Genomic DNA, 13723 nt, shown 5'->3' with positions numbered 1-13723 from the left:
ATCAAATCAAATAAGACACATTTAATGAGCGTAGTCAGTTGTTGACATTCAAGTGTTCCTGCTGTGATTGATAAAGATGTTGGCCCTTCTTTATTGTACGAAATGAACCGTGAGATTGTTGTTATCGTACAATCTCAAGTTGGTCGTACAATCATCAAGTGTAAAAATATGGGTGCATACAACTTACTGAGACATATATTTTTACATTTAATTTTATCAACCAAAATTTTTATTAAGCTTATTTTAATATTGATTAATAACCTCACGAACAAGAAACCAAATGACCTGCACAAAATCCTGACTATCTTATAATACAATCACAATTATGTATAATGCATTGTAATGATCCGGAATTAGGAACCTTCTTAATCGCAAAATAATTAATCATCATCTGTGTTTCTTAAAAATTGGACAAAGGATAATTGGAACATGCGTGCAGTAGCGTGCGAGATTTGAATCCAATGAACCTTGGCATGAGATTTAATAAGGCTTAATCTATAAATAAGTAGGTAGTTAATGTTTACGGAAGCTTACGACGAATACATATATCAATTTATACGTATCTAGATAAATTATTATTGACACAATGAATTGGACCATAGCAATACCTACCTTTAGTTGAAGTGTGGGCTGCGTTTAAAAAAAAACTTGAACACATTCGGTACCTATGTGGGTGAGAACGGAATTAAAGATTGAAAGATTAAGAAAATTGTTTTTCAATAAAACTGTCCACCCGTTTCATATCACTAATGGACAATGGCATCCCATTCCAATCCAATCCATTCATTCATTCAATCCAATGGAATGGGGACTAGGGACAATAAGGTCAACAATATTTTTGTAACAAAAACTTAAACAAATATTTCGCAAACGTTTCAGGGGAAGTTTAGTGTCATATCGACTTTCGACTACGGCGGATTAAAAATATTTCGAAAACACCTTTTAAATCATAGAGAATTAAAAAAACCTGACGTGCTTGTGGGTGGTCCACAAATCCTTGTCGGTCAGTTTAGATTTGAATGAAATTTTAATTGTAGCCACCCAAACAGTTGTAGTTTATGATAACTGTTAATTTATAAAAGGTTGGATTGGGTTCGTAATAAATTTATATTATTAGTAGTTAAATGGTTATGGCTTTCCCTTCCCATGCGTCTTATTATTTGGGTCACCTTCTCGATGATTTAGAAATTAGAAAACGCCTTTTTGTTAACCAACATATCACTTGTGTTATGTTTGTTATGAAAGGATTTCGGGATGGAACCTATAAATATTTACCTGCATGTACCTAATGCATATGAGGCCGACATTGTAAGTTATTAAATTTAATGAACCTGTACAAGTCCGTTAGTGGATTGAATGAACAGGTACAGGACAAACTTATGCGGCAAAATAAGATGGATGTATAATTGTTTGCATCATGTGATGCCTGTCAAATCTTACGAGTTGTAGGGTCATAGGTACTCAAAACATATGTCTGCGGTCTAATTGCCGCGACCCGTATATATTCCTATAATACAAAATGTAAACGCAGACATATTTTCAGATAATGACCCAGTAGCACCCTTGATAAATTTCTACACTTTCTTGTCAGGCTGTAGCTTTTGGCAACACTCGCTGACAGAACTTGATCGTTTCCGATGAATACGTATATTCGGTCATAGTAGGGGGGACTAGTGCGCTATCTTTGTGAACAACCAGTCCTATGGTATACCAAATGAACATGTTCCAATTTGAACAGCTGGATGTATCCGTGTTGTTGTGCAATGGTCAACTATTCAACACTGCACGCATACGCCACCGATGCCGCACCTCTCATTAATTTCATCATTACGTGTCTTCAAGGAAATAATCAATAGACGTGGTATCAAAGGTGAACATTACATACAAACAATGTCGAAAGGCCGGGCATGTAGATTGTTGTTGCTGTTTGACCTGCAACTATACTTGTATTGTATTAGTTATATGTAAACCTAGCACTATGATACAATAAGGTATAGCAAATCATACATTATAAATCAAAATTCACACTGAAAAAAAAAAAAAACGTTTACCTTAATAACTATTTTAAAACTTGTGACTTAAACTTTTACGATTTTCATTTCCTTTTCTACATTTCCTTGCGACCAAAAACATAACATCATGTTTGAAGCGTCATCTTTAGAATAAGGGTAACATTCCATTTCTGACCGCAGCTGCACTACTGGTACTGAATGCGTCGCTGTTACTGTCAATTTCCATAGTAAAATGAACAGTAGTGCACCTGCGGTTGGAAATGGACTGTCACCTTAAAATAAAAATATAATAGTAGGACAGTGTGCACGAGATTAACTCACGTTTCGTGAAAATAATTAAAAAAAAAATTAAAAACGAATTTTCTTAGAAATAACTCATAACATTATTCCGAATAGATATGAGCGCCGATATGCATATAGCCGGCGGCGGCGCGCCGGTCAAAATAGGTCGGCGGCGGCGGCGAATCGGCGGCGTGGCCTTGAAACACCTTCGATTAATGAAAAAAGAATTCAAACCAAAATTTTACCGAAAAAACATGTTTTTGCTGTAAGAAAGTTATGAAATAAATGCATCTTTTATTTTCAAGGATAATTTATTGAATAATATTACGAAAAAAATTGATATCATATAAACTGTGGATAAGCGGTATTGCGCGGCATCAGAGGCGGTCTTAATCTTGGCGAGGCTCTGGCCGGAAGATCTTAGCGAGGCCCTTATCTTTTGTGCTAAGTTAAAAATTGCGGTTTGGCTGTATCAGGGCATAGAGAAAAAAATACATAGAGTGTTCACTCCATACATCAGTTTTAGTACCAAAAAGACTATTAGCATCTAGCATCGAGTAGTGGAACTATCAGTACTGCTACTTGACAATAGATGTAGCACCGACCGGAAAGTCTTATGCTGTTGAGATAAGACTTTCCGGTCGGTGCTACATCTATTGTCAAGTAGCAGTACTGATAGTTCCGCTACTCGATGCTAGATGTAGACACTGAAATTAATAGTCTGAACTGATGTATGGAGTGAGCACTCTTGTCTTACTATATTTCTCTATGATCAGGGAAACGTCTTGTCGACAGTCCAAAGAAAATTGAGCTCCGTCATTAACCAATATCGACCCAATAAAACCGATTTATATCAAAAAGTGAGGCCCAACTCCGAGCTCCATGTAACACCGAAGACTTGATTTCGACGCCTCCCAATGCGAGGCCAGAGGAAGAGCTGCAGGTAAGCATACAGCTAAGTTCGAAAGCCAAGTGTAAGCATGGCTGACGGCCGAACGCCTGGAGCGCCGATTGCGGCGCGCTTCAGTGCGAGGCCGAGCTGCTAGAGAGCAGAGCGAGAAGCCATAGTGTTAAAGAGATCTGGAGCTTTCCTGCGGGCGCATTCGTGCGACGCCAAAGGCCGAGCTGCAATGGAGCTAAGATCGGATAAGGCCCAATGCTCAAGCATTTTAAAACAGGCCGAAAGTTGAGCTCCAACCAGGGCCAAAAACTTGCAGGTTCAGATAGCGGTTTAATTCCATGCGAGCGATGCACAGCCAAAGATTGAGCTGTGAGAGAGCAAAGCTTGAAATTTGAACAGTGGCTAAGTTTAATTGAGACCCGATTCCGACGCCCTTCGGTGCGAAGCCAACGGCCGGACGTTTGGACGTGGAAACGCTTAATATCTCAAAATTAACCCAATTTTATACCTTTTAAAGACGTTTAACCATGCTTGCAATGGTTAAATTCGCGGTAAATGATGATGGTTAGCTGGCAAAATTAGTTATGCATTGGATCGGTAATCCAAAGATGTGGGTTCGAGTCTCACGTTAGCCAGAGTTGATCACAGTTAATTTTTTCATTGTGATTGACATATGTCTATTGACTATCGTATATATACAATCTATAAATTGTAATGTGGAATGTCCCACAATAAAAATGGAAGGAAATCAGTATGTTTATTACAAGTATATTGATGTTAAAATTGATATTAAATAATTTCGTTTTCCCAAGACTAGTAGCGCGATTACTAGACAGATAAGTTTGCATTTGCCTTCGATATTTTTGAATTATATTGGGTATTTTACCTTTTGAATGGCTATAAACTATTTGAAGTGGCGCCGTTAATGATCTAAACTCGATTAAAAACATATTATCTGATTCTGAAAGTAGTACTAGCTACCAAGGTCACGCCGATGCCACGCCGATAGCGCAGCGTCGGCGGCGGCGGCGCGAAAATTTTGTCGGCGGCGGCGGCGCGCCGGCGCGGCGCTCATACCTAATTCCGAATGATAATATTCACTATTCCATTTCTATTGAGTTTTCATTTTATTTTAATTTTTTGAAGCTGTAAGAATAGATCTAATATGTATTTTAAATTACCGTTTCTTTGGAACATGTTGTTTCGTGTCACTGGTAATAATTAAAGAGCAATCAATAATAAATCACACTGAGAAGTTGACTAGCGGCGTATAAAATAGGTACATATACGCTAATAATAATAACATCTCGCTAAAGTACTTGTACTTATTTGCTGACTATTACGTACTTAAAGTATTTGCGAATAACTTAACAATTCAGATTAGCAGTCTTTTATTACCAACTTGTCTCTGGCATGACGTCAGTCAGTGTTTATCACACCTACTGGAGCTTACATGTTTATAAATGAGACAGGTGGGTGACAGAAATGTATGACACGAACAAGTTCAACAACACCAAAACACAATGTAGGTACTATCGGGCGTGATTCAGTCAATATTTTACACCAAAAAATGTCCTATTCTGATTTTCGGATTTTTAGGTGAATCACGGCAAGGCATTTTTACTATGACCACGTACATGGAATGAAAATGGTACGATGCATAAAAGGCGAACCTATTACCTCGCGGTTTTCTCTTCCTGCCAATCATTGTCAATTTATTTTCTAACTAGAAGAAAAGATTAACTGTTTCACAACAAATATCTCGAAATCTTCCCACCAAACCTGTTATATCGGCAAAGGAAACTTAAAAGAAAGTTAGGTCATACTATTGAATGATCGTAGTATATCTAAAGTATTTATTCATGCTGGATAATTCAATAACTATTAAAAACTAGTTTATTGGCTAACTAAATATTAGACAGACTTTCTAGAAATTATGGACCTCTCAAAATTATGAATTATTTGGCATTGAAGGCCAATACATCACTGGTGTCACTTGCATTATAGGTAGAATCGTAAAAAAAACTTATTAACTTACACCCCTCTTTTTGCGTCGGGTGTTAAAAAGGGTCCCACAGCAAGCATAGTAAGTACTAAGCAGGGAGCCGGAGGAGACGCGATACACTAAATACGCATGCAGTGTAGTCGGCCTTTAATTTTAATAATACTTATTAGCTATGAGTTTAATACTTATTACAAATAGTACCTACACGGAGCGTAGCCAAGTTAACAATAGTTAATCGTTAAAAGCCGATCGAAAAGTCACATCTATATTTCTGTCAGTTGGCTACGCTACGCCTCCGGTAATGAAAATATAAATTAAATTAATTAAATTCTATGAAGTGACCCTTTTTCACTTGTTCTTAAATGTATTTCCTCTGTTCATCAAGTTTACTACGAAATTGTCAAGCGTGGTTCGCCGTGTCAGTACTCGTTAGTCATGCGTCTCCGTATGGTAATGTGTGTTTGTACAGCCGACACTTGGTCGCCATCGTGCAAGGTCATACGTTTTGTATCGGTATTTTTAAGTGTATGTAGTAGTGTCACTAATCGGTGTTTCGAGAATTTTGATGGCATAGTTATTATTAGCATTAGGATTAGCATTCAAAAGAACATAACATTATTCATGCTTCACCTGAAACAAAAACAGCAATGTAGGTATGTAATTAACTAAAATCATAATACGGTATAAAACAAGCGCTTTTATCGCTAAAGGGCAATGTCTTTCAGACAATCTTGGGATAATAGGAATATTAATTTAAAAATATATAGGTACAAGTACTCATTCACTTTTCAAGACAATTCAGGTTTAGGTTACAATTAAGACTCTCAAGAACTCAGAATGACTTTGGGTTCCAAGTTGTAAAATATCAGAAAACAGCGTGTATTAAAAATACTATAACTCTCTAAGTTTCAACCTTTAATACCACCCAATATATTTTTCCAAAATGACTTTCCTATAAATATTTTGGCGAAATCCAGAATGAGATATTATATGTGAATATTATATAATATTTATGGCATCTGGTGCATCTGATAAATGAAAACGTTTCTCATTCCAGGTGTGATGCGCTGACATGCCGATAACAGCCCTGTCGCACGAGACGCCCCCCGCGTCGCCCCTGCACCCCGCCACCTACGAGGAGGTCCTAGCCACCGTATGTACCAACTCTTCTTTTCCATCAACCACACTTGATAGACTGATAAATAGCGATCAGCAGTGAACTATGAAACTCTCCACTCAATAAAATTTTACGTATGTTTTAAGGGTAACAGACAGTTTGGTGTAACTGATTCTTTCTTTACTGATGACCTAAAACTAAATAGAGATGTCAAAGTGCCCCTGCTGGACAGATTATTATAATAGTCCAGTCGCATGTAACAGCTTCTACCGTTTGTACTGATATATATAGGTACTATGTATAGGTACCAATAACCGTTTCGTTATTGAACTAAGTACAATGTATGTACGTAACCTATGTGATGTAGTAGGTAACCTAAGTAGGTATTAATAAAATAAAAGAAAAAAAATCCTGAAATGCACTGAAGTTCATTGTATACATATACAGGGTGCTTCCTGTAACAGGAGCAATAAATTAAACTGTAGGCTGTACTCCTCAAACTGACCAACATTTGTTCAGCAACTTTTAAAAATTATGAATCCTTTAGACTTCCTCTTTTTCATACAAAATAAATATTGCATTCAATGTACGCTGACATCAGTGTGTTTGACGTTGCTTGTCACGCTTTAAACATAACAAAATTTGCAATACATTGCGTCTTAGAATAAACTTTAAAGTGTAATAAAAATCAAAACCTGAGTTATTTTCGAAAGTTGTTGAACAAATGTTGGTCAGTTTGAGGAGTACAGCCTACAGTTTAATTTATTGCTCCTGTTACAGGAAGCCCTCTGTATTTTAGGACATTATTACACAAATTGACTAAGCCCCACGGTAAGCTCAAGAAAGCTTGTGTAATATTTTAATGTAATACTATCTGTAAATATTTTAAAGTGTCTAATTATAAAATATAAAACTAAATAAAATATCCGTATACTTAAACAGATTTGAACTTACGGATTCGATCCCTTAGGTAGGTTAGCTAAATCTAGTAGATAGGTATCTGTCTGTCAATGATTAAGCGTCATCACATCTAACCCTATATTATACATTTACTATACAATGTAGACACGTTTCATTTTCAGGACAGATTATTACCTTTTACGCCTACAGCACCTAAAGCACTTGTTAAGCGGCATCTATTTTAGCGCGTTGCGCAACCGCCGCCCTCTTCGCAAGAGTTTGCCGCAGCGGGCCTACCGCGAACCACTTCGTTCGTTCGTTTATTATTCAGCTTCTTTATCGCTCGATGGTGCAAGAACGATAGAGAGATACGTAACGATATTTCGATTTTTGATTTTCGCGGTAGACCCGCAGCCTGCTCCCATGGAATACCGGGCCTATTACTCCAAAATAACCAGAATAAGTATGACCTCCGATTACACGTAATTATTACGAGTATGGATTTTCATGGCTTACATACGAATACATTAGCAGCTAGTGATTAGCTAAATACACGCCTGAGACGATGTGAGTTACCTCACGCCACGTTGAATATCCAGGATTTAAACTTCAATGTAGACCTGAAAATTTAATTAGGGGATGTTAAATAAAATTATTGCGTACTTTTTAGGGTTCCGTAGCCAAATAGCAAAAAACGGAACCCTTATAGATTCGTCATGTCTGTCTGTCTGTCTGTCCGTCTGTCCGTCAATTGTCAATAAGTAGGCATGTTGTACCTGTCGTCACGCATGCTAATTGACGAAGACGTACGAAGTGCGTCTAGTAATGGCATACTGGTTTCCAAGTTTTCCTACACAAATTTGCAATGCAAATCTTATCACCTTGGCATGTGATTTTCTGATCGTATAAGTATTGTCGAATTCACATACTGCTCCGCAGTAGCATCGCTCGCGCGGCATAGGACTATGTGAATGGCTATTATAAGTCAAACGGATACTATTCACCTGCATACAATAGCTTAGTGGCTTAGTGCAGCTCTCTGCTTCCGACGTGTGGCCTTCTCGCGCGAAACGATTACGAATAAATACGAATAAAAAAGCGAAAATTGTGATTGTGTATTAGTGAGTTGGATGTGCAGTGATTGTGCATTGTGCAGTGCGCTTTGGATAGTTTGGATTGGTTCAGTTCATAAGCAATAAGTATATCGAAATAAGCAAACAAATAGGTAGAAAAAAAACAGAAGATTGTGCATTTTATATAGGTACCTACGTAGTTAGGCTATGAACTGAATTATTGATGACCTAGAGTTGTCCTAGTTTAACGGCCTACATTGCAGGTCGTTGAAAGATGAGTCCTTGTAAATGAAATGGGACTTGTACACCTGCCCTAGTAGCACGGTCGCATTTTTATCGTTTATCACCATGCCTGTCACGTTCTAACAAGTATGTAAGTGCGAAAGTGACGGGCATAGTGATAGTCGATAAAAATGGAACCGTGCTGAGCCCGCTGATAAAAGTATGATAAAACAAATACTCATCGAATATAATAATAATAATGGGCATTTCTCAGGAGGGCCATTTTTACGTGTCCGGGGCAAAAAGTTATTGAATTTACTGTTTAATAAATCTGAATTAATTCAGGCATGATCTTCAGCATATATTCTGTCTGGAACACTATCAAACTAATTATTTGTTATTTATATAATACATGAAAAAAATATCCAAATGCGAAAAATGATGTTCGGTGGGCGTGTCCCGCGCCCAGATTTTTTGAAACAAAAAATTATTACTCAAGATGGGGAATTATATCGAAGTTATTATCGGTATTCACGCATAAGGTATTAGTTAACTGATCATATTCTATAAATCAAAATAATGTGTTAGCTCAACACATTGAATAAAACCAAATTTACGACGTGTCCCGGGCTAATGACTGATTTCGGTGTAATTTACAAACCATGTCGGTACACTTACAAAGTTGTAGACCAGGAACTCAGTGGCTCAAACAAAGTATGCTTTAGTTGTGCCTTAACCGTTGAATAAAGTAGAGGTGCAGTCACAGTATACTAAGGTAGTTTTTTAAATGTTTCTCTGTCATTCGGTGGGTTTGGTTCTATGTTTTTTTGAGATCGGTGGTGCAATTTTCTCCCACAGTTTTAGTGTCTTTATCGTTACGCAAGTGATTAAGAAATCCTCGAAAGTACGTAAACCCATCATTATTACATCTCCTCTGTATCATTCATACTATTTCTGTAATTGCTAAAAAGCGATTAATTTTGACATCACTGGTGTTGATTTCCTTGGTTTCAGTGGATTTTTTGACCACCGATATCAAGAAAGTGATAACCGAATTCAAATCCTGCTTTGTAAACTAGTTTGTTGTACTTTATTTTCCAACTTATCACACCTAAAAAGTACAAGATATGTTTTATAAACGTAAAACTATGTACTTAAATTAAATCATAGTATAGGTAAACAAAATCACTAGTTTACAATGAGTAGTTTTTTTTTTCACAAGACGTATGTTGAAAATCGTAGACCCAATGTCTCTTTCTCTCTATCCGCTGTTGTCTTAATTTCTCTTCAAACCAATGGAGTATATTATGTGAATTTGTCCTCTGTATCACTTGTGGCCCTCCTACACCACGATACCTTGAACTTGAGCCAATTTAAATAAATGTAGTTAATTAGATCCCACTTCGTTTAAAATAACTTGTGTAGTTACATACTATGCAAGGTGCACCCACAAAACAAGGGATTAAAAATAAAGTCGCCTTCGAATGTCGAGATCGCTTCAAAGGCACTGAACGTAGGTAGGTACTGATCAATATTTCTAAAGCATAGCCATGAACACAAATTCAACATAGCCAATGTTTTAACAATCCTCAATGTCTGATGTATTTATGTCTAAATATCGGAGTTACAATTTAGCTCAAGTGTTTGACGGTGCAGGAGATCATAATGAATAGGTGATTAGATCTTTAAGCATTAGTCAACAACTTTAAATAGTTTTAAATTGAGGGAATACACGCTTTAAAACTCTGTCATTCAAAAATACTACATATTTTTAAGTCTAGCAAAATACTTGTTTTCCGTATTGTTTACATTGTTTTATAAGTGCATTAAAAATTTTTGAGCATTGAACACCACTCAAAAGTATCTTGTTTATCGGGTGTAGGTAACATAAGTTTCTTTTTGATGAGTGTGCCGTTGGATTGTGTGAAACAAACATTTTCTTTTTCATGGCACTTAAGTATGTGCGAATTTGTGGTCGACATGTCTAAAACTCGTTTCGGGACCATACGTACTTCGCCCTATTGTATGAGGATAGTCAATTAGTGTGGGATATCTTCTAGAGATGTTGTTTCATAAGCCGCAACTTGGTTATTTTAAAATCTCGAGTAAACAAAGGTACTATCTATTAAATTTATGTAAGCTATGCGATATCATTAGCCTCGCTACATTTTTTTTTATACCACATAGGTGGCAAACAAGCATACGGGCCGCCTGATGGTAAGCAGTCACCGTAGCCTATGGACGCCTGCAACTCCAGAGGTGTTACATGCGCGTTGCCGACCTTTTTTTAAAAACCTGTACACTCCTTTTTTGAAGAATTACATCACTTATCATGAAATAATAATGAAAAATATGAATAGATTATAATATAATTTAGATATAATATTGAAGTGTGATTTCTGTGTAAGCGTTTTTGAATTCGGTGAGGCAAATTGATTTCAGTGCCTGCACATGATTTCGGTGTTTTTTAAATCTCAAATATCAAAAAAACTATAAGGTTCTAATGGAGGCCTCCACTACCAATATTTTTTATATTAAGGCTAGATTTTAGGAAATGAAGTCGTGTATCAAATAAGTAAAAAATAAAATTCGGCACCGAAGTCAGGCACCGAACGTCATCTCTGAGAATCGCTCTAATAAATCATTACGATTGACGGCTGCAGCTGGAATCTGGAAAACACAGAGTTTTGAAATACAAAATACATAGGTACAAAAATAGTTGTGCGGATAGCCCTTGGACTTTTATGGATGTACTTAAAGTATGTAATATAATATATTCTTTCTGCCTGTGAGTACCTGTAATTGGCTTTGTATTGTTACCTAAATCTGTATAATGTTTTTGTGTTGTACTCCTTAAAAATAAAAATAAAATAAAATAAATATTGTAAATTTACATGTTTGTCTTACGTCCACACTTCTAAAGGTAAATAAAACCTCTCGAATCGAATTTTAAAATATGTAAGTAAGTATGTCAAAGCGAAATCGCAATATACGCAAAATAGTAAAAATAATTTTAATTCTTCATACATAAACGTAGTGAAGAAAATCATCTTTGATTTACTGGATTATAATTATAAACACATTTATAGTCGTTACCGCATATTACTCATCAGAGGGCAATTAAATAGGTCCCTATTTGTTCAGTAGAACCTTTGTTACAGCTTGCATGTGTAACGCGATGATTTTAACAGAACCTTGAAAATACCTATTATATCGCAATGTAATTATTAAAATTGCCTCTAACTACATCATTCAACTATGAAATGAGTATCACGAGACGCAAAAATTCAATCATGTCATTATACTATTAATTGTTTCGAGCTACCAATTAATAAGTTATGAAAGAACGAAACGCCAAGTGATGAAGGTGTCAGTATACCTATTAATGGTGTATCTTTAGTATTGTTTACGAGATGAGGAAAAACCGCATACGTCCGCATACGCGGTCGGCGATATTTCCAGCGATGATCGTGTTTAAGATGCATGTGATATACATTGTAATTACATTACCTAAATAATGTATTACGTTTTTTTATAACCAGACAGAGTAGGACCTGCCTGTTGATAAGCAATTACTTGCCACTCCAGTGTGCTACAGTACAGTACACACCTTTTGCGAAAACCCTCCTAACCTACTGCCGTATTCGAACTTCAAGATATTCACAAGAGACGACACGTACTAGATCCATTCTAGGGGTACCTAATGATTCTCCGAGAAACTTTTAGCAGATTATCGATTCGCCGACAACGATTCGCCGAACATCGTTTCGCAGAGTCATTTATTTGTAAATGTAACTTTTGGTCGACTAACGTTACGCAAACTCTTGGTTCACATACAGTTCAGTTCGCTTCTGTGTAAATTAGCTGAACTATTATCGGACGATTTCCATTTGGCAGAGTAACTGTTTCGTTTAAGCAATGTTTAGTCGAATAACGTTTCACATTATACATATAATTTTATTTTCGCAACAAAAGGATGATATAAAATATTATCATTTTTAATGCGTTAAGTAGGTATACATATGTATATAAAGTAAGTTACGGGAGGAAATGCTTGAGTTACTTTAGAAAATATCCAAATCATAATACACATGCCTTTAAAAATTTAGAAGTTCCGTCAATTCCTCAGAATAAAGATTAAAGAAGAAAATTATTATGGGAATACCTCGAAGGTAACTTACTCAAATCGGACCATGGGTGCCGGAGTAATCGCTGAACATATTACTTAAAGTAAATCATCATCATTATCATCAAAACAATCATCATCATCAGGTACACTTCATCAAAATATTTGAACTCTCACCTTAGTTTATAATTATTTCGATTAAAATTTAGTTCTTTCTTCGCAAGTGTGATGAAAAACATTGTGTGTAACTCCGGGGGTAAGAATATTCTAAGTTCTGCTAGTCAATAATATGCCAAATGAACATTCGACCTATTGTTTTTCGACCAATGGTTTCTCGGGTAATTATGACAGTTACTAAATGATTATTCTACGAATAGTAAATATGCGTATCAATGTTCTGCTTATTGACTACTCTCGCAAACGACTATTATGCGTAATGAGATTCGGCCAATCGTTACTCTGCCAAACAACCCGTCGGCGAATCGTTGTCGGCGAAACAAAAATCGGCGTAATTTTTCTCGGAATATCAATAGGGCACCCCATTCTAGATACGTTATAGTTTAGATTTTAACTAGTTCTCTTTTGCAGCGCAATTCGGGCAACCAATGTCACTTTTACATGCTTTTACGATAGATCGTGTTAGATATCTATTAGACGTGAATTAGATCTCTAAGTAATATCTTGTGGAGATCGTTCAAGAATATCTCCAGAATCGCGGAAATGTCAAATTTGACAGCATAGAACTTAAACATATCGTTATCGTATCTTGGCGATGTCTAAAAGATATCTAATAGATGTCTATTACAAAATCCGAATCGGGCCCCTAGTCAGTATTTGCGGGAGAAAATTCTGCTGAAACGGTACAATGCGCGACCGTTTTGGTTTTAGAATGTGCGTATTGACTATTTGTCCGACAGTGGCGGCCGCCAAATAGGGTGACTGCTATAGTTAGTAATTGGCCTTTTCTAACAAATCAGAAATAAACAAGCCAAAAGAAGTCTTATTGTTAAGAGTGGCCAATTACTATGTAGTGGCAGTGAGTGGCCAATAACTATAGCAGTCACCCTAGTGGTTATATGACAGTT

The 13723-nt window shown here is 36.4% G+C and overlaps 1 protein-coding gene across 1 annotated transcript in view; it reads left to right on the top strand.

The window, feature by feature from the left end:
- The window catches only part of LOC134652960 (serine/arginine repetitive matrix protein 2), a 148857-nt gene that overhangs the window by 19249 nt on the left and 115885 nt on the right, over nucleotides 1-13723 (top strand). Inside the window, exon 2 of the mRNA XM_063508204.1 lies at nucleotides 6258-6353. Coding sequence (XP_063364274.1) covers nucleotides 6273-6353 — 81 coding nt within the window. The 5' untranslated portion in view covers nucleotides 6258-6272. The remainder of the gene's footprint in view (nucleotides 1-6257; nucleotides 6354-13723) is intronic.

The sequence above is a fragment of the Cydia amplana genome, chromosome 12, assembly GCF_948474715.1.
Source record: "Cydia amplana chromosome 12, ilCydAmpl1.1, whole genome shotgun sequence".
In the NCBI taxonomy this organism is placed as follows: Eukaryota; Metazoa; Arthropoda; class Insecta; order Lepidoptera; family Tortricidae; genus Cydia; species Cydia amplana.
The sequence above is the reverse complement of the archived record's forward strand: the minus strand, read 5'-3'. Positions and strand labels throughout refer to the sequence as shown.